Source organism: Eumetopias jubatus, unplaced genomic scaffold, assembly GCF_037043125.1.
Source record: "Eumetopias jubatus isolate StellerSeaLion01/CBP00866 unplaced genomic scaffold, mEumJub1_p1.0 scaffold_10, whole genome shotgun sequence".
NCBI lineage: Eukaryota > Metazoa > Chordata > Mammalia > Carnivora > Otariidae > Eumetopias > Eumetopias jubatus.
In genome coordinates, this window is record NW_028274816.1 from 65,010,144 (window position 1) to 65,033,757 (window position 23,614).

The 23,614-nt window shown below is 47.7% G+C and overlaps 2 protein-coding genes and 1 long non-coding RNA gene across 3 annotated transcripts in view; 1 reads left to right on the top strand and 2 right to left on the bottom strand.

Annotated features, from left to right (window-relative positions):
* The window catches only part of LOC114200933 (uncharacterized), a 47,454-nt gene that overhangs the window by 4,207 nt on the left and 19,633 nt on the right, over positions 1 to 23,614 (top strand). The gene's annotated exons all lie outside the window — the stretch shown is intronic.
* Positions 8,354 to 14,177, bottom strand: LOC114200938 (uncharacterized). Its single transcript, XM_028093341.2, has 3 exons — positions 13,971 to 14,177; positions 11,938 to 12,064; positions 8,354 to 10,678 (listed from the first exon to the last, which is right to left on the bottom strand). The coding sequence occupies exons 2-3, from the start codon at positions 11,969 to 11,971 to the stop codon at positions 9,087 to 9,089; spliced, it is 1,626 nt and encodes a 541-aa protein (XP_027949142.1). The 5' UTR covers positions 11,972 to 12,064; positions 13,971 to 14,177; the 3' UTR covers positions 8,354 to 9,086.
* On the bottom strand, positions 20,546 to 22,906 carry LOC114200972 (uncharacterized). The gene is made up of 4 exons (XR_003607562.2): positions 22,733 to 22,906; positions 22,162 to 22,285; positions 21,872 to 21,966; positions 20,546 to 20,806 (listed from the first exon to the last, which is right to left on the bottom strand). It is a non-coding gene; the product is annotated as an uncharacterized LOC114200972 (long non-coding RNA).

The window sequence follows — 23,614 nt, forward strand, 5'->3', positions numbered from 1 at the left end:
CTCGCTGTCTCTCTCTCTCTCTCTCTGTCAATTAAATAAATAAAATCTTTAAAAAAAAAAATGAAATGAGTACTGTTAATGGGTAAAGAAAACTGAGTGTGAGGAAATAGGACATGGGGGAGCCTGGCACACACCATTTTGATGTCTGGGCCCTTGCAAGATGAAGGTTTGCAGAGGGTCGGAAGCATCTGTGTATCTCCCAGAGCTGTACTCCTCACCAGTGTTTTATGCATTCCTGTCATCTCTTAGTGGGCTGGATACTTCTGGTTATCACCATGTGGTCAGGAACTCCAGGACTGTGAGAAGGAATAGCCCATAGTCCTGTTTGTTAAGTGGCTTTATTGAAATGTAATTTACATATTATAAAATATACCCATTATAAGTGCATAATTAATGACTTTTAGTAAATTTATAGATTGTACAACCATTAGTATCTTGCCCCATTCCCATTGCCTCAAAATGTTCCTTTGGACACTTTTATAGCCAAAACCCACTCCCATCCCCAGCCCCTGGCAACCACTAACCTACATTATGTCTCTATACTTTTGCCTTTTCTGGATATTTCGTATCAATGGAATCATATAATATGTAGCTCTTGTGTCTTGTTTCTATCACTTAGCATAATGTTCTTGAGGTTATTCATATTATTTGTATATATCAGTATTTTATTCCATTTTATTGCTGAATAATATTCCCTTGTATGGATACAGTTTATTTATCCATCATTAATTGATAGATTTTGAATTGTTTCCAGTTCTTGGCTATTATAAATAATGGTAGTAGGCACATTTGCTTCCAAATCTTTGTGTAGACATATGTTTTTGTTTTGCTTGGGTAGATTCTATAGGAGCCAAGGGCAGGCTGCCCCAAGATGGGCCACTTTAGCATAAAGATTTTTTAGGCTTAAAAGTTATCAGGGGGCGCCTGGGTGGCTCAGTCAGGCGTCTGACTCCTGATCTCAGCTCAGGTCTTGATCTCGGGTCGTGAGGCATTTGGGCTCTGCACTGGGTGTGGAGCCTCTTAAAAAAAAAAAAAAGTAATCAAAACCCTGGCTGCCTCAGTTGGTTGAGCAACTGCCTTAGGCTCAGGTTATGGCCCTTTTGAAAAAAACAACAACAAAAAACAACAAAAAAACAAAAACAAAAAAACCCCAGCAGTTGTAGGAAAAGCTCTCTGCCTTTCTCACAACTGCTTAATTTACATTGGAAAGGAGGGCCTGTAATAGGAAGAGAGTTTTTAACAGAGATTGCCCTTTACTTAAGGAAGTTATCTGCATAATAGAGCAACCCTGTGTTTCCAAACCTTTCCTTTCAACTTCTTGCTGATGGGCTTTCTCCCCTACCCTTAGCTCATGTAAGCTTCATATTGCCTCACTGTCTTTGGAATTTCATGTCTGTTGATTCCCTGTATGTATGCCCATTAAATTTGATTTTCTCCTGTCAATTTGATTCTAAGTCCAGGTAGAAGGACCACAGGGCAGAGTAAGGTCTTACTGCCTGACAATTCCTAGGAGTGGAACTGCTGAGTCATATGTTAAGTTCATGTTTATCTCTTTACTGCCAAACTGTTTTCCAAAGCCTCTCTACCCTTTTATATTCCCACCGGTACTATAGGACTGTTCCGTTTTCTCTACCTTCCTGCCAATACTTGGTGTTGCCATCCTAGTGAGTGTGAAATGGTATCTCAGGATTTTTTTAAATTGTGGTAAAATAGGGACGCCTGGGTGGCTCAGTCGGTTAAGCAGCTGCCTTCAGCCCAGGTCATGATCCCAGGATCCTGGGATCGAGTCCCACATCAGACTCCTTGCTCAGCAGGGAGCCTGCTTCTCCCTCTCTCTCCCTCTGCTTGTGCTCTCTCTGTCAAATAAATAAAATCTTAAAATAAATAAATAAATAAATTGTGGTAAAATATACATAAAACTTCTATTTTTAAGTGTACAGTTCAATGACATTAATTCACACAGTTGTACAACTGTCACCGCTATACATGTTTATAACTTTTTCATTATCCTAAACTAAAACTCTGTACCCAACAAATAATAATCTCAAGGGGTTTTTAATTTATATTTTCCTAATTAATAGTGATGTCAGGCATCTTTTCATGTGCTTTTTAACTGTTTATCTTCTTTGATAAAATGTCTATTCAAATCTTTTGTTCATTTTTACTTGGGTTGTCTTCTTATCATTGAGTTGTACAAATTCTTTATATATTCTGTATTAAGACCCCATATATATGTATAGGTGTTTATTTCCTCTTGGTCTGTGGCTTGTTTTAATTTTCTTAATGACATCTTTTGAAGAGCAATATTTTACTTTTTCTTTAATGTAAGCTCTAAGGCCAACATGGGGCTTGAACTCACAACCCTGAGATCCAAGAGTCGCTGTACCAATTGAGTCAGCCAAGTGCCCCTTGAAGAGCAGTATTTTACATTTTGATGAAGTCTGTGTAGAGGCTGCTTTTAGGCAAACGGGCCTAAGCAATGGAATGTAGAAAGAGCCCACAGTGACCCCCTGGCTGAATACGGATAGGCCCATCAGGCGGCTCACCTCAAAATATCCATAGGCCCAGGAGGCCTGGGTGGCTCAGTCCGTTGAGCATCAGACTCTTGGTTTCGGCTCAGGTCATGATCTCGGGGTCGTGGAATTGAGCCCTGCGACCGGGCTCTGCGCTCAGGGGGAGTCTGCTCAGGAATCTCTCGCTTTCTCTCACCCTCTGCCCGCGCACCCCCCACTCACGTGTGCACATGTGCATTCACTCTCTCTTAAATAAATAAATCTTGAAAAAAAGAATCCATAGTGGGCTACTTACAACTAGGCACGGTTACCAAAAGGGAGAATTCCATATGTCACCACTCTCCTTATCTTCCTCCTTCAAAAACAGCTCCCGCCCCTGCCGGTGCTGACCTGCCCACCGCTCCCTTGTGGTGTAGTCAGTAAACTTCTATCTCCTTTGTTCTGCCTCAGGTGACTCCTTTCACTTTCTGTGCCGCCGATTTCCACCTGATCTTCGCCCCACATTTGGGGTTCCCCATCTGATCGAGAGACACCCCATTTAGACACCACAGTCTAATTTATTAGTTTTTCCTTTTACATATTGTCTCCTGGTTTCATATCTAAAAAATTATTTGCCTAACCCAAAGTAAACATTTTTCTCCTATTTTTCTTCTGTCAGCTTTATAGTTTTAGCTCTTATATTTCCATTTATGATCCATTCCATGGTAACTTTTATGTATAGTGTTAGGTAAGGGTCTAAGTTCATCTTTTTGCATGTAGATATCTAATTTTCCAAAAACTATTTGTTGAAAAGGCCATCTTTCCACATTGTACCTTTGTTGAAAATCAATTGAGTAAAGTTATTTCGGTACTCTCAAGTCTCTTCTATGGATCTGTATGTCTGTCTTTATGGCAGTGCCACATTGTCTTGATAACTGTAGCTTTATAGAAACTTTTGAAATTAGGTAAGGTAAATCCAACTTTGTTCCTTGTCAAAAATCGTTTTGGCTGTTGTCTTTATCTATGTGAATTTAGGATCAACTTGTTAGTTTCTACTGAAAATGTCAGCTGTGGTTTTGATAGGGATTGCATGGAATCTGTATATCAATTTGGAGAACACTGTCATCTTAAAACATTGAATCACCTAATCCATTAACATGGAATGTTTCTCACCAATTTCTCTTAGCACTGTTTTATAGCTTCCAGTACTTTCAGAGAATTGCACTTCTTTTGTTAAACTTATTCCTGTTTCATTCTTTTTCAGGCTACTGTGAATGGAATTGCTTCATTAGTTTCATTTGATGATTTGTATGGGAAACTGAGCAGCTCTGCTTTGTTTTTGTTTGTTGCATATATATATTGCATATAGTTGCATATACATATATATTGTTTAGAGAGGGAGATAGAGATAGAGGGGGGAGGGGGCAGCATAGAGGGAGAGGAAGAGAATCTCAAGCAGATTGCACGCTGACCGTGGAGCCCCGACGCAGGGCTTGATCCCACGACCCTGAGATCATGACCTGAGCCAAAATCAAGAGTCAGACACTTAACCAACTAAGCACTACTTTTAATGGATTCCTTGGGATTTTCTACACACAGATCATGTCATCTGTAAATAAAGACACTTTAACTTCAGGGACAACTGGGAGGCTCAGTTGGTTAAGCATCTCCCTTGGGCTGAGGTCATGATCCCAAGGTTCTGGGATTGAGTCCTGCATCAGGCTCCTTGCTCAGTGGGGAGCCTGCTTCTCCCTCTGCCTGCCGCTCCCCCTGCTTGTGCTCTTACTCTCTCTCTTTCTGACAAAATCTTTTTTTTAAAAGATTTTATTTATTTATTTGACAGAGAGAGACACAGTGAGAGAGGGAACACAAGCAGGGGGAGCTGCAGGAAGAGGCAGAGGGAGAAGCAGGCTTCCTGCGGAGCAGGGAGCCCGATGTGGGGCTTGATCCCAGGACTCTGGGATCATGACCTGAGCCGAAGGCAGACGCTTAACGACTGAGCCACCCAGGCACCCGACAAATAAAATCTTAAAAAGACACTTTAACTTGGGGCGCCTGGGTGGCTCAGATGGTTAAGCGTCTGCCTTCGGCTCAGGTCATGATCCCAGGATCCTGAGATTGAGCCCCGCATTGGGCTCCCTGCTCAGCAGGGAGCCTGCTTCTCCCCCTCCCTCTGCTTCTCCCCCTGCTCATGTTCTCTCTCTCTCTATCTCTCTCTCTGTATCTGGAATGAATAAATTAAAAAATCTTAAAAAAAAAAAAGAACTAGGTGGGTATATTAAGTGATAATCACTGGGTATGAGGAAATAGGGATTGGAGACTGGCAGCCTGGAGTGCCTGTGCTTTGTCTATGGGGCAGCCATGACTCTGCTTTGATGACTGTGTCCGTGTGGGGTGATGTTGTACAGAGTTTCTCAGGACCTGCAAACCTTCATATCTGCCACAGCCATACGAACCATCAATTAAATATAGGGAAAATGGAATCACAGAGACTTTGTAACTTGTCCAAGAGCAGCTGGTACATCAGTGTACAGTGTGTGTAGCTCCATGGTCTGCACTCTTAACCACCTCATTATCGATAGAACACCTGTGGGAGTGTTGTGAACCTAAATAAAAGCACACATTTTAGGGGCACCTGGCTGGCTCTATCTGTAGAGTATGTGACTCTTTTTTTTTTTTTTAAGATTTTATTTATTTGACAGAGAGAGACAGCGAGAGCAGGAACACAAGCAGGGGGAGTGGGGGAGGGAGAAGCAGGCTTCCCGCAGAGCAGGGAGCCCGACGCGGGACTCGATCCCAGGACCCTGGTATCATGACCTGAGCCGAAGGCAGATGCTTAACGACTGAGCCACCCAGGTGCCCCAGAGTATGTGACTCTTGATCTCAAGGTTTTGAGTTCTAGCCCCAGGTTGGGTGTGGAGATTACTTAAAAATAACATCTTTAAAAAAATAATAACACCTTTTACGTAGAAGGCATGTGCTTATTTGCCATTCATATATCTTCTTTAGTGAAGTGAGTGTTCAAGTCACTTTTGCCCATTTTTAAAAATTGGGTTGTCTTACTAGGTTTGTGAATTTTTCATCTATTCTAGATTCAGGTCCTCTGTCAGAATTTTTTTGCAGACAGTTTTCCCAGTCTGTGGCTTGCATTTTCATTTTGTTGATGTGACTATTGAAAAGCAAAAATTAAAAATTTTGATCAAGTTCAATTGATTTATCTTTTTCTTATTATGCTTTTTGTTATATTTAAGAAATCCACCAAATCCAGGGTCACTGTGCTTTCTTCTGGAAGTTTTATTAAGTTTTATATTTATGTCTATGATGAATTTTGAGTTAGCTTTTGCATATGACTTGAGGTAACTTAGAGGTTTGTTACATGTGGCTATCCAGTTGTTCCAGCACTATTGGTTGAAAAGATTATCTTTTTCCCTATTGAATTGCCTTGGCCTATTTTGTTTGGTACATGGAACCCAAAAGTCCAGTTGGCATCTGGCTTCAGGGACTAAGTAGATCTGGGGCTCAGATGATCAGAAGGGCTGCTTCTGACCATCACTCTACACTGCCTTCTTCCGTGGCTGGTTCACAGGACAATCTTCCTGTAGAGTCAAGATGAACATGAGTAGCCCCAGTTTATAGACGCTGAGCCACGAGGGCTTTGTTTTAGATGCTCCAGCACATGCACACGCACACGCCCAACTACACACGTACACACACACAGCAAGCCAGCTGCCTTGCACAGAGCCCTGATGGGGAGAGCAGAAGTCAGGTTCAGGTCAGGGCCATTTCACCAAATCAAGGACTCTTTGCCAAAATAATTCATTTTATAAGCTCTACACACAGGTGACCATTCAGGATAAAAGGGATTGAGTTCTCATGATGAGTGTCTGCCCTACTTTGATTGTAGGTCTGAGCTCCACATGGCTCAGCTGGACTTGAACTCTAATCCCAAGCAGCCCTTCCATGTTGGTGCAAGGCAGTTGTTACACTCAGGAAGGAGAAGCCTGAGCAGGCCAAGGACCCCTGGATACTTCATCAAGCTGGGAGGACTTGAGCTTCACATAAGTTGGTACTGTGGAGAGATCAGACACTCAGAACCAACAGACCTTTGTTTGCTATGTTCTGGTACCACCAGGGAAATACTGAGGTTCCAGTAAATTGGTTGGTGTGTGCAGATCCCTGGTGAGGAGAGTAGAAGACAGAAGACTTCATTCATGCATTGGGAGCAGTGTTTTGAGGTCTCTCTGACCGTAGCTGGCCACATGGGTACAAGGAGTTGAGCTCTTGATGATCCATGATCCCTTTTCTTGGAAGCCTGAAACCCCAAGGTTCAAATGGACTTAGGTTCTAACTCCAAGCCCCCCACGTTAATGGAAGGCAATTATTATACCCAGAAGGTCCAAGGGGTGCCATGATACCTTGGGATGCGGGGAGCACTTAGGCAGACCTGCCACATGCTTGGCTGACCACAAGCCTGCCTGGGATCCTGCCATCCCTCACATGGTCAGCTTCAGGGAACTGGGGGGTCCTGAGTGGGGTAGCAACAACAGTGCCACCTCCCCTGCTACATGCTGTGGGGTAAACACTGTGCCAAAAGCCTTCATAGCTGGGGAACCCTGGGCTCCTGACAGCCTGATTTGCTTATTTTCTGACCGTTCCAAGTGTTGGACCAGGAACACATGTGTAGCCCATATATATAGGTTGCTTATATACCTATGAATTTTGTATAGAAGTTTTCAACATTTACAAAAATCAAAAGGCTTCACATAAGCATATGGATCTCTCACTCTTGGAAAACCAGAAAATGGGGGCAATCAAATGTTGATTCCATCCTCTCTGATCCCTGTACCCAGGGACAGCCTTGTCTTAGTAGCATTAAAAAACAGCAGATGATGAAGACCATGGATACCACACTGACCTAGAATACTAGCTGAGCTACAAAAGTCCTGGACTGTAGTCCCAGGGTTCCTGCCTGTGCATTGATGGCCTTGAAGTGATCAGCGCAGGGAGACTACAGGAATCCACACCACCATTAGGTTAGGTTATTTGCTCCAGCAGTGAGCAGCATACTGCTGGCTATGCCCATCGTAAAGGGTCAGTGGACTTGTGCTAGAGGACAAGATGAGAGTATGCGGGACTTCCTAAGATCTGCAGAGCTGAGTCTCTCCTATGGCCAAAGTCAGGGTCAACAAACTTGGCAAACACTCCATATCAGGTGTTTTTTTCCCAGTTGTTTTTTGTTTGTTTTCAAAGAACTATTGTTTGTTCATTTTTTTTGTGGTATAAATTCTACCATGGCTGACTGAAAGCCATTGATGTGATTGTTACTGAACGTGGAGTTGAACACAATTCTTGTGAGTGGGTATGATGTGACTAAAGCATAGCATCTCCTCTGTTTGCCAGTCTCACTGACTCCCTCACCTCAAAACCAGTGTTTCTGTACCCACTTATGGTTCTACCTGGCCCCTGAAGATCTTACGTCCAGTGATAACCTGGACATCAGGGGCCTTACTCATGGACAGGTCCCAGGAGACAGTGGCCCTTCAACTCTACTGGAGAATGTGGGACATTCCCAGGAACAAAGAACCCAACCCCTGCTGCCCAGGAAGGACTAGATTGCAACACCCAATGTCCAAAGCTCTGGGCCTATCAGATTGTTCTGGCATCCAGGACACAAGATTTAACCCAGAGACTTTCAGCCTGTCCCAGAAGGCCTTGGGCCTAGACTGCACGCTGTTGTGTGCCATCTTGCTGTTGAAGTTGAGGTCTCCCACTAAGGCCTTTCTCCCTCTTTATCCTGTCAGAACCCAGTTCTGTCCTCCATCTCCCCCTGCACACAGTGGATGGAGACTAAAAATGGCTTCAACAGGAAGGCCTTTATTATCACACACTCTGGGGACAGGCAGTTCCAGGGTTGGGTGATTTGGAGACATCTGCCTTCAGCTCAGGTCATGATCCCAGGGTCATGGAATTGAGCCCTGCATTGCACTCCCGCTTAGTGGGGAGCCTGCCGCTCCCCCTACTTGTGCTTGCTCTGTCGAATAAATAAATAAAACCTTAAAAGAACAAAAACAAAAAAAACCAATACCCACAAAAGAGGGAACTACTTCTGCAAGTCCTCAGACTCCAGTCAGATCCCCCTGGAGAGAAAGAGGTCAGGGCTATGCCTGAACCACTGGGGACAGGGCAGAAATGAAAATGAGGCCACCCCAAAGAGTTCCCATCACTCATGTCTCCCTCCAGGGAATGAGAGAGCACAAAATCAGCCTTCCCTGAGTATGATGAGATGGCAGGCTGTGGGGGGACCTGCCAGCCGGTAGAAGTGAGATGGCATCTGGCAATGACATAATCTGGCAAAGCACCTGGACAGATTAGAAAATGTGATGTAGCTTCTGAAAGCTTCCCATGTATCTGGCAATCTCCTGGTAGGGGTGTTAGGATATTTTTCAATTTTTGGCTTATGGCTTCTTCACAAAGTTTCCTTTCACAGAAGTTTCCTCAGGAGTGAACTCTATTAAGGTGAACAAGAAAATGCCCCTGTTAGTTAGTGGTTTTCCACATTTGCCACAATATTAAGGCCTCTCTTTGGTATGACCTTCATTGGTGCCGACTGAGGCTGGAACTCTGGCTGAAGGCATTCCTATGTCCACTGCACTCAGGTGGCTCTTCTCCAATATGAACTTTCTGGTGCTTAGAGAGGTTTGAGCTGTAGCGGAAAGTTTTCCCACACTTGTTACACTCATAAGGCTTTTCTCCAGTGTGAACTCTCTGGTGCTGACTGAGGATGGAACTCTCACTGAAAGCTTTCCCACACTGGCTGCACCCATAAGGCCTTTCTCCAGTGTGAACTTTCTGGTGTTTAACAAGGTTCGAGCTATAGCTGAAGGCTTTTCCACATTCACTGCACTCATAAGGCCTTTCTCTGGTGTGAACCTTCTGGTGCTGAATGAGGGCAGAGCTTTGACTAAAGGCTTTTCCACATTCCGAGCACTCATAAGGCTTTTCTCCAGTATGAATTCGCTGGTGTGGGACAAGGTTGGAAGGGCAACTGAAGGCTTTCCCACACTGGTTGCATTTATAAGGCCTTTCTCCTGTATGACTCCTTTGATGCAGAATAAGTTTGGAGGTTTGCCGGAAGCCTTTTCCACATTCGCTGCACTCAAAAGGCCTCTCTGTGTTGTGAACTTTCTGATGCCGAACAAGATGAGAGCTGTTAATGAAGGCTTTCCCACATTCATTGCACGCATAAGGCCTTTCCCCAGTGTGTATTTTCTGGTGCTCAACAAAACTGGCGATACAGCTAAAGACTCTCCGGCACTGTCTGCACTCATAAGGCCTTTCTGTGTTGTGAACTTTCTGATGCCGAACAACATGGAAGCTGCGAGTGAAGGCCTTCCCACACTGGCCACACTCATAAGGCCGTTCTCCAGTGTGAACTCGCTGGTGCTGAACAAGGGAGTGTTTTCGGGTGAAGGCTTTCCCGCATTCACTGCAACTGTGATGCAGTTTTCCAGTATGAACTTTCTGATGTGTCCTCAGCTTAAAAGGGTGGCTGAAGGCCTTCCCACATTCTGTACACACATGGGATGTTTCTCCAGTGTGATTTTTTGGGGGATGAAGAACGGTGGAGTTCTCTTTAGGGGCATTTCCCCCTGTTGGGCATCTGCAGGGTCTCTCTTTGGAGTGAGTGAGCAGGTGGTCTAGGAGCATGAAGGCCTTTAGAAAGCCTTTCCCACAGTTGCTGCACTTGAAGGGGTTCTGCGTGGCGTGGACTCTCTGCTGCTGCTGGAAGCTAGAGTTGGGTTGGAAGGCCTCCTTGTGCGTGGTGCTCCTGTGTGGCTTCCGCATGCTATGGGTGGGTGGATACTGCAGGAGGTCGTGGCTGTCCAGGACATCCTTAGCACGTTCGCTACTTGTGAAGCGTTTTTCTCCACGGTGCTCCTGGCGCTGGTGAGAGTTTGTACTGAGCCAGAAGCCTCTCCCACATGTCGCACACTTGTACGGTTTCTGCCTAGGGTATATTCCCTGATGCATAGCCAGGTGTAATATGTCTTTCAAGACCAGGCCACACATGTCACAGGTGTTAGCCTTCTGGGTGGAAGGACATGCTTTAGGGGTCCTGAAATGGAGCGCTCCTTCTACAGAAACACTCTGTTCAAGAGGGGCTTCCTCTACTCCACACCAACAACCTGAAAGAGAAATACTGGTGAAGTGTATATAAGCTTTGTTGGGAGAGGGCAGCCCCTTCACAGATGTGGATTTGACAAATTTAGCAGTGAGTCTGAGGGTTCAAGTCAGGGTGAGGTAGAGCTTGTGGTGCAGCACTGGGCCCAGGAAAACCACCGAAAATGAAGATTCAGCACGTGAGAACACAGGTGTAGGGTTCCGGCTGGGAGGAGAGGCAGGAACTGCAATTCCTCAGCTTTCAGCAGGACCCAGTACAGGCAGGCCCCAGATCTCTGATAGGAACAGGGGACACAGAGTGGTGTGCACGAGCCCAGGAAAATGCAGCTGCAACCAGGCATCTGGTGCTTAAAGCCTATATGAGGCTATGTGCACATCTCATAATACATTGACTGTGGGCTAATGTGGGACATCCCTGTAAAGGGAGGAGTGGAGGGGACTGAGGAAGACACAGAGATCAGAGCAGTGTCCAGGGACAAAGTAGAAATGGCAAGAATGTGGTGTCTAGAATGAGGAAGGAAAATGGAATAAGGTCCGGCTACTGGCCCCAGCAACAAACACTATTGGATATAGGGCAGGTGCCCAGGACAGTGTGAACCCAGCCCCCATGTCACCTCTGCTCCAGCTCCCACTTATTAGAGCCAGACCCCCTCCCAGCCTCTCTTGCAGTATATGGAGTTATGTCTACCCTGTTAGGCTTCTTTGTCCTTTTCCGGGTGAGCAACCACACAGGACCTGAAAGTTTTAAGTCCTGGGAAAAAGACAGGGTGGGTGAGTGGCTGGGCCAGCCAAGGGCAACCTACCCTGTGGCAGACCAGAGGGAGCTCACGTCATCTTTGCAACTGGGAAGAAAACTCAATGTTACAAAATAAGCCTCCGAGGAGCATCTCACAGGAAGAGCCCAGTGGTCATCACGAGGAATAACCACATCAGTGTCTATAGTCCATGACATAGCCAGGCTCCTGGAAATGTCTGATATAAAAAGGGGAGAAGAACCTGGGCACAGAGGTGCCACTGCTCTAGCCAAACTCAGGCAGCCAGACTGAGACCCTCAGTCCTGAGCCCTTCCCCAGAAAGGGAAGCAGATATTGGGGCTCCTCAGGGAAAGGAGCAGGCTGTGCCTGTACCCCAGCTCTGCACACACTGCACATAGCCCAGAGGAGGAAGCAACACCCTTGCTCAGCTGTAGGAAGAAAGAGCTGTTCCTGGGAGAAAAGGAAGGACAGAGCCTAGAAGAGGAAGCTGGGGGGTGGGAGGGCCTTACCCAGTGAGGCCACAAGCGCCAAGTTCTCAAGCATCACATCGTGGTACAGGTGCCTCTGAGTCTCATCAAGGAGCTCCCACTCCTCACGGGAGAAGTACACGGCCACGTCCTCAAAGGTCCCCCAGTCCTGTCATGATGAGGACAGCTAAGTCAGACCACAGGGCAGTGAAAAAAACCTAACAAAAAAATACAAAGATGAACCCATCCAGACCTAGGCCTGTGACCTACATGCTGCCACCCTTCTGGTGGGTAGTCTCTAAGCCCCAAATCACCCCTGCCAACACACTCCTAGGTCACCCTTCTCCCTAAGCTCCCACGCCATGGGTGCCACTGTCTCCTTGTGTCCCACTGATCACTGTGGCCTCCTTCACACAGCAGGGAGGTGGGCAGATAGTTGCCACAAGCGCTGGGCCTGGTTGTGGGGTCTCACTGCCTCCTACCAGGCAACTCCCTTGGCTGCCCAGATCCTGCCTCCCAGAACAACCACATGGGGGCTCATCTCGCGTAGGCCCCCAGGACCAGGACTCTAGTCCATCAGTTCATACTCCCTCTGCACGTGCACGTCCATCTTTGTACCACACATCTCCAGACCCCACCACCATCCCATGGGCCATTCTTCCTCCCAGCAGCCCTACGTATCACTCTGCAAATGGGTGTCCAAAATGTGGCTAACTGGGTGAGGTCAACCAGGACCCATCCTGGCCCGGACTTCCAAAAGTCCCAACTTCCAGAGGTGGCACCCAGCCTTCCCTCAGTTTCTCTGACTGACCCTAGTCCTGCCTTCAACCCGTAACCATCCAGGCTGGGCCACGAAGACTTCTGGGACCTCCAAGTCTCTCTGCCTTTACTCATGCTGTCCCCTCATCACAGCCTCAGGATTCCTCTTTCCTCCTGATGCACGAAGCCCAGCCCCACCACCTCCCACCCCAGGCCTGGGACCCTCGCAGCTGACTGCCACGGGGCTGATCTGCCATCCTGACTGAAACCCTCAGGCCCCACAGAGGGTGGCCAAGAAATGCTGGTGAGCCCACAGAGAGGTGACTCAACATGAGCCTCAATTCCACTGTCATGCCACTTGCATCTCCAGTATGCCTCAGCCTCTGTCCCAGGGACCTTGGTCACTCCCTGGACCCTCCTCTCAACACACCTTCTCTCGAGGCTCCTCCTCCCTTCAGCTGACCTTGGGACACCCACCAACCCTGCCCAGGACCCGGGCCAGCCACCCAGTCCTCAGCTGCCCCTGCAGGGCATCCTTCACCATAAGCTGAAGATGTCCCCTCTCCAGTCCGAGCCAGAGCTCCACCTCAGCTCACATGCTGACCACTGCTGGCTGGATGTCTCCCAAGTGGAATTCCTCGGCAGGACTTAGACCTGCATGTCCAGCTGCCCGTTCAGTACCTCCAACTCGAAGTCTCTAGGACTTCTCAGCCTCAACAGGGTCAAAGTCTGCCTCCTGATCTTCCCTGAAACCTGTTCGACCCAGCAACCTCCCCATCTCAGTCGGTGCACTTCAATTCCACCTTCTAGTAACTGAGGCCAAAATCCATGGAGCTATCCCAGCCTCTTCCCCTTCGCTGCACATCATAAAATCTGGCTGGCTTAAAAGAAAGATCCAGAATCCAACCACTTCTCCCAACTCCAGTCACCACTCAGGCCAAGACACCATCACCCACTTGATCTAGTAAAAGAGCGTCCTTACGGGCCTCCCTTTCTGCCCCCTCAACCTCACCCTACCCCACCCTACCTCTCTTTTCCACTCTGCAGCCCAAGGGAGCCTGTGAACACCCGAGTCAGATCACCGTTCTCCTCTCCTCCAAACCGTCCGTGGCTCCCGCCACCCTCAGGCCAAGCTCCCCAGGATGCCGCTCCAGGCCTGATGCCTGCCCACCAGGCATAACGGAGACCTGTAGTTCCCCGAACACCCCCAGCTCAGCCTCCTCTCTAAGCGCTTGCGCATCCCGGGCCCTATGCCTGAAACCGCTCTCCAGGTCTTGCCCCGCTGGATTCCAGAATTGTGAAACTTCCCACATAACCTCTGGCTAGGACTCAGGACCTCGGGCTTGGGGTGATCCTAGGGTCCCAGCAGCAAAGGAAGAGAAGTGAAGGTGGAGGAGGAGCGTCCAGGGACTCCCCACTGCCCTCTGTCGTGGACCCCGGGCCGTGCGCATGGGGACGCGGTGAGCGAGGGCGGCGGGCGCCCTCCACTCACCCGCGCCGGGTCCGCCAGCCCCGCCGCCGCCGCCGCCGCCGCCGCCGCCGCCGCCGCCGCCGCCGCCATCGGACCCGGGCAGGCCCTGAGTGCTCAGCCGATCCGCACAGCTCCACTGGGCCAGGTGCCCGCCCGCCGCCCGTCGCAATGGGGGCGTCAGTCAGAGGGGACGGAGGGCGAGTGCGGAGGAAGGCAGCCCCCTTACAGGAGGTGGGCTGGGACGAGGCGCGGCAGGTGGTCTCATCCTCCTTAGTGTCCCCCCGGCTGGGTCCCAGGGAGGCGCCCGGAAAGCGGCCCCGACCCGGAGCTCCGGTCCCCAAGGGCGCCGTTCCACGACCTGTCAAGAGCGAAATGAACGTCCACAAGGCAGACGCCGGAAGTCCGGGGGGGGGCCGCAGGAAGTGGCTCTTCTGTGCTGTGATTGGCTCGTCGGTCGCCGCCGTTCCCCGTAGCCTTCTGGTCGCTGTAGTTTCTGCCCCGCATAGGCCGGGCCTGGGGCGCCCGCAAGTTCCCCCGGCAACGCCCAAGCGGCCGCGCAAGGGGCACTGGGAAGTGGAGCCCGAGGTTCAGAATGGCCGCGGTGTGCTTTAGCTTCCTCCCAGGGGCTACTGCAGACTTCCTCCCTCGGAGATGCGGGTGACCCGCATTCTGGAGTGGGCGGACGGCTCTGAGGGGGCCCTGGGGAACAGCCTCACTTGTGCATTGTCCCCCCTCAGAGACTGGGATGAGCCTAAACGTTCTGTGCCTTGTCGCTCTTGGGGGTCCTGATGCTCTCCCACAATAGCTCTGACTCAAAATCCAGTAATGAAATTTGACAAATACTACAACTTTACTCATGAGAAGTGACATGGGAAGTGTTCAGCACAGGGCCAGGTACGCAGTGCTGTGAAACCTAGTAAAGGGGAACCTCACTAAGATGGAGTGAAAGGGGGAGCTCTCACTTGGTGCGACTGGAAGTCAAGAATTACCAACAGAAGAATCTTCAGGAAAGAAATCCCCGATTACAGGCCCCAGCAGGAAAAGATGTGCATTGCATCTCCTACAGGAAATGAATGGGCCCTGCAATTCAGCCAGGGAGAAACTAATCACCCTGAGCCCTTCTGCAACGGACCTTCCTTCAGAACAGCCCTTCCTCGGCATAAAATAACATTCTTCTCCTTTGTTAGACTTGCCTGCAGTTTTGCTCTAGCTTGCATGTCCAGAATTGTAATTCCCTCCTATTCCCAAATAAACCCATTTTTGCTGGTAAAGTAACTGTTTTATTTTTAAGGTTAACGCTACTGAATAAATAAGAGAGCTGCTGTTGTCATCATCATCATCCCAAGGCTCTCACAGCACTGCCAGGGAAGGGTAAATTGGAAACACCTCTCTAGAGAATCATTGTTGACATCTATCAAAATATAAAATGCACTTATCCTTGACCTAGCAAGTAGCCATGTAGGCAATGTTCAAATTTTTTAAAAAGTATATTCTTGTACTGTGGTAGGCAGAATATGATGACCCCAAAGATGTCCAGGTCTTAATCTCCAGAACATGTAAATAAGTTATATTACATGGCAAGGTGGAACTTAAATGGTAGGTGGAATTAAGTTGATAATCAGCTGACCTTGAGATGTGGAGATTATTCCGGATTATTTGAGGTGGCGGGTGGGTGGACAATGTAATAGCAAAGGTCCTTAAAAGGGGAACAGGGAGGGGGCACCTGGGTGATTCAGCCAGTTAAGCATCTGCCTCTTGGTTTCAGCTCAGGTCATGATCTTGGGGTCATGCGATCGAGCCCCACATCGGGCTCCGTGCTCAGCGTGGAGTCTGCTCAAGATTCTCTCTCCCTGTCGCACTCGCTCCCCTGTGTCCTTCCACCCTTCTCCCTGCTTGCACAAGCGCACTCTCTCTCATAACTAACTAAATAAAATATTTTATAAACAGTGGTGCAGGGAGGCAGTACAGATTGAGAGAATTAAGATGAAGCCATCTTTCTATGCCTGTCCAGAAAAAAACAGACCCCTGTAGGCAGGCTCACCACCATAAGACCTACAGTGAGAGTGACAGGGTGTAGATCCTAGGGAAGAGACAGAGAGACCGGAACCCAGCAGGCAAGGTCACTGCCACAGAGTGTCACCCTTTGCCCTCCCACTGTGTCCTCAGAAGCAGATGTTGCTATCATCACTGAGAACCACTGCGTGCTGGCAATGACTCATTTCTATTCCCTGCCTCCCCAGCCATACCCCTAGCTTTAAGGTGATGTAATTAACCTGGTCTTTATTGTCACACAGTCCAGAGCAGTCTGAGGTAAGAAAGGGAGTGGTCCTTAGAACATTACAGGTGCCATGTGCAGACCTAACCACATCCATGAAGCTGGGCAGCTTTCCCTGAGCTGCCAGTAGACACACTGCAGGTCTCCTTGGCCATAGCAGGTCAGTTCCTGGTCACTATACACTTAGGGCCCCATGGCTTCTCCCTGTCAGAGGAGGGGTCCTGCCGAAAGGTCATATCTGTCAGGAGGACTTACTTCCATGGTCTGCAGGGAAAGGGCATCTCCATGAGTGGGCACTGCAGGCTGGGATCAGAAGAGGCCCACCCACGCCCCTTCCGCAGCATTTCTTTCCACCGTGATGCTTCCAGTACTGGTGGAGGCTCAAGCTGAACTAGGAGCCTCTCCCCATGTCACCCATGTCACGGCTTTCATCCAGGGTGCTTCCTTGGTGTGTAGCCAGGTGTCTTTGAAGACGTGTGCATGCATGTCACTGAGGTAGGCTTTCCAGTTTTCAGGGCTGCCTGGTGGTCTTAGCCTGTGACCCCAGTGGTACAGATAAACTCTGCTCAGATAGCAGCCCCTCCTCCACTCCATGCTTCATGATGACCTTGGCATGGGTTGGGTACTTTTTGTTTTTTTTTTAAGATTTTATTTATTTGACAGAGAGAGACACAGCAAGAGAAAGAATACAAGCAGTGGGAGTGGGAGAGGGAGAAGCAGGCTTCCCGCCGAGGAGGGAGCCCGACGTGGGGCTCGATCCCAGGACCTGGAATCATGACCTGAGCTGAAGGCAGACACTTAACAACTGAGCCACCCAGGCGCCCCTGGGTTGGGTACTTCTTCACAAGTGTGTGTCTGGCACACCCAGGAATGATTCCTTGGGCTCCAGGGCAGGGCAAAGAGACTGATAATTGGGTGAGAAGGGAGCCCAGCTAGGCCACAGCACAGGGGTGCCTGCCCGCAGACGAATCCACAGGATAGGTGCATGCAAAGGAGAGGCAGCTTCTCCCATTAGCCTGTCTGCAAATGGGATTCTCTCAGGCCTCAGTGCTAGTGACAGGAGTGCCAAACTGGGTGGAAAGCTGGTAACACCAGGGCTTCAAATCCCCAGAGGGGACAAGTGCCCACCCACCTCTAAAATCTTGCATTTCAGGATAGTGAGCTACGCAGGGAATGTGCTAGTTTCCTATTGCTGCCGTAACAAATTACCATAAACCAACCGAATGGCTTAAAACAACATAAATTTACTCTTCCAATTCTAGAGGCCAGAAGTGTGAAAGTAAGTAGCTGGGCTAAAATCAAGGTGTTACCATACTGTTTTCTTCTGAGGCTGTAGGAGAGAATCTGTTCATTACCTTTTCCAGGTCGTTGAGGAAGAATGACTTCCTTCCTCACATCACTCCAACCTCTTGCTTCTGTTGCTGCATCTCCTACTTCCTCCTTTGACTTTCTTGTTCCACAAAAATGTGGTTTTCACTGACATTTAATTTTCAGATAGCAGAGGAACCTAAAACTTTTTTTTTAGGGGGAAAGTAATTTCAGATCATAATTACTACTACTCTTTTTTAAATTGTGGTTAAATATATATAACACAATATTTGTCATTTTAACCATTTTTTAAAGATTTTATTTATTTATTTATTTGAGAGAGAGAGAGAGAAACAGCATGAGAGGGGAGAACGTCAGAGGGAGAAGCAGGCTCCCCGCTGAGCCGGGAGCCCGATGTGGGACTCGATCCCGGGACTCCAGGATCATGACCTGGGCCGAAGGCAATCGCTTAACCAACTGAGCCACCCAGGCGCCCATTTTAACCATTTTTAAGTGTACAATCCCATGACGTTAATTACATTCATCATGTTCTAAAACCATCACCACTACCTATTTCCAAAAGTTTTCCATCACCCAAACAGCAACTCTGTACCCATTTTTTTAAAAGATTTATTTATTTATTTGAGAGAGAGAATGACATAGAGAGAGAGAGCACATGAGAGGGGGGAGGGTCAGAGGGAGAAGCAGACGCCCCGCCGAGCAGGGAGCCCGATGCGGGACTCGATGCGGGACTCGATGCGGGACTCGTTGCGGGACTCGATGCGGGACTCGATGCGGGACTCGATGCAGGTCTCGATCCCGGGACTCCAGGATCCTGACCCGAGTCGAAGGCAGCGGCTCAACCGACTGAGCCACCCAGGCGCCCCAGCTCTGTACCCATTAAACAATAACTCCCCATCCCCCTGCCCTGGCCCCTGGTAACTTCTAACCTACCACCCACCGATGACTTTGCTGATTCTAGTGATTTCCTTTAACTGCCCCTGTCCTTTTGTGTCTGGATTATTTCACTTAGCATAATGTTTTCAAGCTTCATCCATGTTTTTTTTTTTTTTAAGATTTTATTTGTTTATTTGAGACAGCGAGAAAGCGAGAGCACAGGAGAGGGGGGAGGGTCAGAGGGAGAAGCAGACCCCCCGCTGAGCGGGGAGCCCGATGCGGGACTCGATCCTGGGACTCCAGGATCATGACTTGAGCCGAAGGCAGTCACTTAACCAACTGAGCCACCCAGGCGCCCAAGGTTCATCCATGTTTTAACACTTACCAGTACTTCATTCTTTTAATAGGTGAATGGTATCCCATTGTATGCACATAACACATTTTGTCCATTCATCTGCTCATGGACTCTTGGGTTGCTTCTACCTTTTTCGCTATTATGATTAATGAGCAATGAACACTGGCATACAAATATCTGTTTGAGTCCCTGTTTTCAAATCTCTGGGTATGTATCTAGGAGTGAAGCTGCTGGGTGATGTGGTAATTCTATCTTTAACTTTTTGAGAAACTGCCAAACTATTTTCCATAATGGCTGTGCCATTTTACATTCCATCCAGCAGCATATGAGGTTCCCGTTTTTCCACACTCTAACCATTCTTTTTCTTTTTTTTTTCATGATAGCAATCCTAGTAGGTTTGAAATGGTATCTCATGTTTTGATTTGCATTCCTCTAATGACTAATGAGTTGAGCATCTTTTCATGTGCTTATTGGCCATATGAATATCTTGTTTAGAGAAATGTCTGTTCAAATTCTTTGTCCATTTTTTAATTGGGTTGTTTATCTTTTTGTTATTAAGTTCTTGATGTATTTTGGATAGTAAGCCTTATCAGATATATGATTTGCCAATATATTCTCCTATTCTATTGGTTGGTTTTTCACTGTGTTTGTAATGAATACCCTTTGATGTACAAACATTTTAAATTTTGACGAAGTCCAATTTATCTTTTATAAAATTTATTTTAATTCTTTTAGAGAGGGAGGGGGAGGGACAGAGGGAGAGGGAGAGAGAGAATCTTAAGCAGGCTCTCCACCCAGTGTGGAGCCCGACACAGGCCTCGATCTCACAACTCTTGAGATCATGACCTACTCCAAAATCAAGAGTCAGACACTTAACCAACTAAGCCACCCAGGTGCCCCCAGTTTATATATTTTTTTAAATTTTGTTACTTAACTTTTGGTGTCACAAATCCGAGGTCGTATGAAAGGTCACTGAGATTTATCCTTATGTTTTCTTCTAAGAATTTTATGGTTTTAGCTCTTATATTTATGTTGTTGATTCATTTTGAGTTAATTTTTTGTTTTTAAGACTTTTTTAATGATTTTATTTATTTGAGAGGGAGCGTGAGAGAGAGCATAAGCAGGGGGAGTGGGAGAGGGAGAAGCAGGCCCCCTGCTGAGCAGGGAGCCCAACATGGGGCTCAATCCCAGGACCTGAGGATCATGACCTGAGCCAAAGGCAGACGCTTAACGACTGAGCCACCCAGGCGCCCCGAGTTAATTTTTTGTATATGGTGTGAGTTAGGGCTACAACTTCATTATTTTGCATGAGGATATCCAGTTGTCTCAGCACCATCTTTTGAAGATTCAGTACTAATTGAATGGCCTTGACACCCTTGTAAAAAATCAATTAGCAATAGTTGTATAGGTTTTGTATCAGTTTACTTCTGGATTTTCAAGTCTATTCCATTGGTGTATATGTCTATCTGTATGCCACTATCCACTGTTTTGATTACTATAGCTTTGTAGTAAGTTTTGAAATCAGAAAGTGTGAGTGCTCCAACTTCGTTTTTTTTTTTTTTTTAAGATTTTATTTATTTGACAGAGAGAGACACAGCGAGAGAGGGAACACAAGCAGGGGGAGCAGGAGAGGGAGAAGCAGGCTTCCCGCGGAGCAGGGACCCCCCCCCCCCCAACGCGGGGCTCGATCCCAGGACCCTGGGACCATGACCCGAGCCGAAGGCAGACGCCCAACGACTGAGCCACCCAGGTGACCCGCTCCAACTTTGTTCTTTTTCAGGTTTGTTTTGGCTGTTTGGGTCCCTTTGCAGTTTCCTATGAATTTGAGGATCAGCTTTTTTCATTTCTGCAAAAAAAAAAGGCTGTTGGAATTCTGATGAGGATTGCATTGAATCTGTAGTTTTGGGTAGCATTGACATTTTAACAACATTAAGTCTACCTATCCATTAATATGGGGTGACTTTCCACTTATTTAGATATTTTTAACTTCTCTCAATAATGTTTTCTAGTTTTCAGTGTACACGTATTTCATCTCTTTGCTTCAATGTATTCTTATAGCTATTTTATTCTTTTAGATGTTATTGTAAATATAGCTTTCTTAATTTCCTTTTCAGATTGTACATTGCTGGTATATAGGAATACACAGATTTTTTTTAATCATTCTTTTTTTTTAAGATTTTATTTATTTATTAGAGAGTGAGCGAGAGAGAAACAGTATGAGAGGGGAGAGAGTCAGAGGGAAAAGCAGGCTCCCCACTGAGCTGGGATCCTGATGTGGGACTTGATCCCAGGACTCCGGGATCATGACCTGAGCCGAAGGCAGTCGCTTAACCAACTGAGCCACGCAGGCGCCGAACACACAGATTTTTATGTGTTGATCCTGTACCCTACAACTTTGCTAAATTTGTTTATTAGCTCCAGTAGCTTTCTTATGGATTCTTTGGGATTTTCATGTCATTTGTGTATAGAGATAGTTTTACTTCCTCCTTTCTCATCAGGATGCCTTTTATTTCTGTTTCTTACCCGATTTCTCTGCCAAGAACTTCCAGTACAACGTCAAATAGCAGTGATGAAAGTGAGCATTCTTGCCTCATTCCTTATCTTAGTGGGTAAGCTTTCTGTCTTTCACCATTAGGTATAATGTTAGCTGCAGATTTCTCATAGATGCCCTTTATCATGTTGAAATAATTCCCTTATATTGCTAGTTCTCTGAGAGTTTTTGTCATGAAAAGGTATTGGATTTCCTTTGACCTTCTTGCTTCTCTCTTATAAGAATGTTTGTGATTCCATTTAGGGCCCACCTGAATAGTCCACAATAATATCCCCATTCTAAGATCCTTAACCTAATCACATTTGTAACATCTTTTTGTGTGTGTGACATCCCTCTTGCCAAATAAAGTAACATACTCACAGGTTCAGGGATTCAGGTGTGAGCATCTTGAAAAGGTGGAGGGGTGGGGAGGGCTTGATTATGCTGACCAGGAAGGAGAAGCTGAATTGAAGGACCTGAAAGCAACAGGGGGAAAGTAGAATGGGTCAGATGTGGAGGCTCGGCTCGAGGAGGGTGGGAGACAGCTAATGCTCAGGAGTCAGATGAGAGGTAGTTTGGGTCTAGAAGATGGTAGGAATGAGATACAGCTATTGGACTTAGAGGCACTGGTCAAGCACCAGCCTAACCCAGCCCCGAAGTCATTCCCATACCTAGCTCACACTCTGTATGCCTGCAGGAACCTGCCATGGTGGAGTCCTATCAACCCAGGTGAGCAGCTAGGGCTCCTTGCATTGTTCCAGCTGGATGACCACACAGTAGTCCAGTACACCCCTCCTGGAGTTCCACAACAGGTCACAGGGCAAGCATGACAGATGTGAAGGAAATAAAATGGAACCTCACAAGATAAAACATCCAAGAAAAGTTTTGCAAAAATAACCTTATAGGTCCAATAAACAATGACCATAAAAGTATGGAGTGCTTGGCAAGGAACAGTCTCCGGAACCTCCTACTGGAGTCAGGGGACTAAAACCCAGATGCAGAAGGGCCTTGGTCCCAGCGGACTCAACAGGCAGACCCACTGGACAGAGTTGGAAAGACATTTACCAACAAGATCATGGTCAGCAAGCGAAGCCTGGTGCCCAGCCCCAAGTCCAAAAACACCCCCACAGGGAACCCAAGAATGTCCTTAGAGTGACATCATGGACCAGGCCCCTCTGGCCCCTGAAGGGCCCCTACTCCTCCTGAGAGAAACCACAGCAATGTCATCACGGGTCACCAAACCTTGCAACAACGGCATGTGGGCAGCTGACTGTGCTGTGAGTTCTGGGTGTGTGATCCAGGCAGCTGACCGTGCTGTGAGTTCTGGGTGTGTGACCCAGGCCTCTAGTTCTTGTCTTAACAGCTTCCTCCCTGATACTCCCCCTGGAATCTCTCCCTAGTACACTCAGCGACTTCCCCCAGGGCTCCACATCTGAGACACACTAGGGCTTGATCCCACGCTGGGCCCCTATGCTGGCCCTGATAGGTTTTGGACAGTCTTTCTGTCACATCCTGGGGCCCTGCCTTATCTGTTCCAATGTTTTGTTTTTTTTTTTACCCCAGACTTCTTAGAGATCCCTCCGCACATAGCAGCCAGAGGGACTGTAGGCAAAAGGCAATTGGTATCCGCAAATCTATGGGAAGCCAAGCCTCCTTCCAACTGCATCTGTGATTGTTACCCTTAGTCCCCATTCTGTGCCCACCTTCACGTAGCTCCCCAGTCCTGACCTCAGTGACCCTTCCCTCCATCCAGTGGCCATCTGTAACCAAGGCCCTTAGATCCTCCTTCCTAAATCTGGCCCAAGCCCTCAGCCCATCACTCCAAGACACTTCCGGCCAGCCCTTTCTCAAGAACACCAGATTCAGGGCGCCTGGGTGGCTCAGTCGTTGGGCGTCTGCCTTCGGCTCAGGTCATGGTCCCAGGGTCCTGGGATCGAGCCCCGCGTCAAGGTCTCTGCTCCGCGGGGAGCTTGCTTCTCCCTCTCCCACTCCCCCTGCTTGTGTTCCCTCTCTCGCTGTGTCTCTCTCTGTCGAATAAATGAATGAAATCTTTAAAAAACAAAGACAAAACAAAAAAACGCCAGATCTCTGAGTCTTGCCCACAACACCTTTCCACTCAGATGT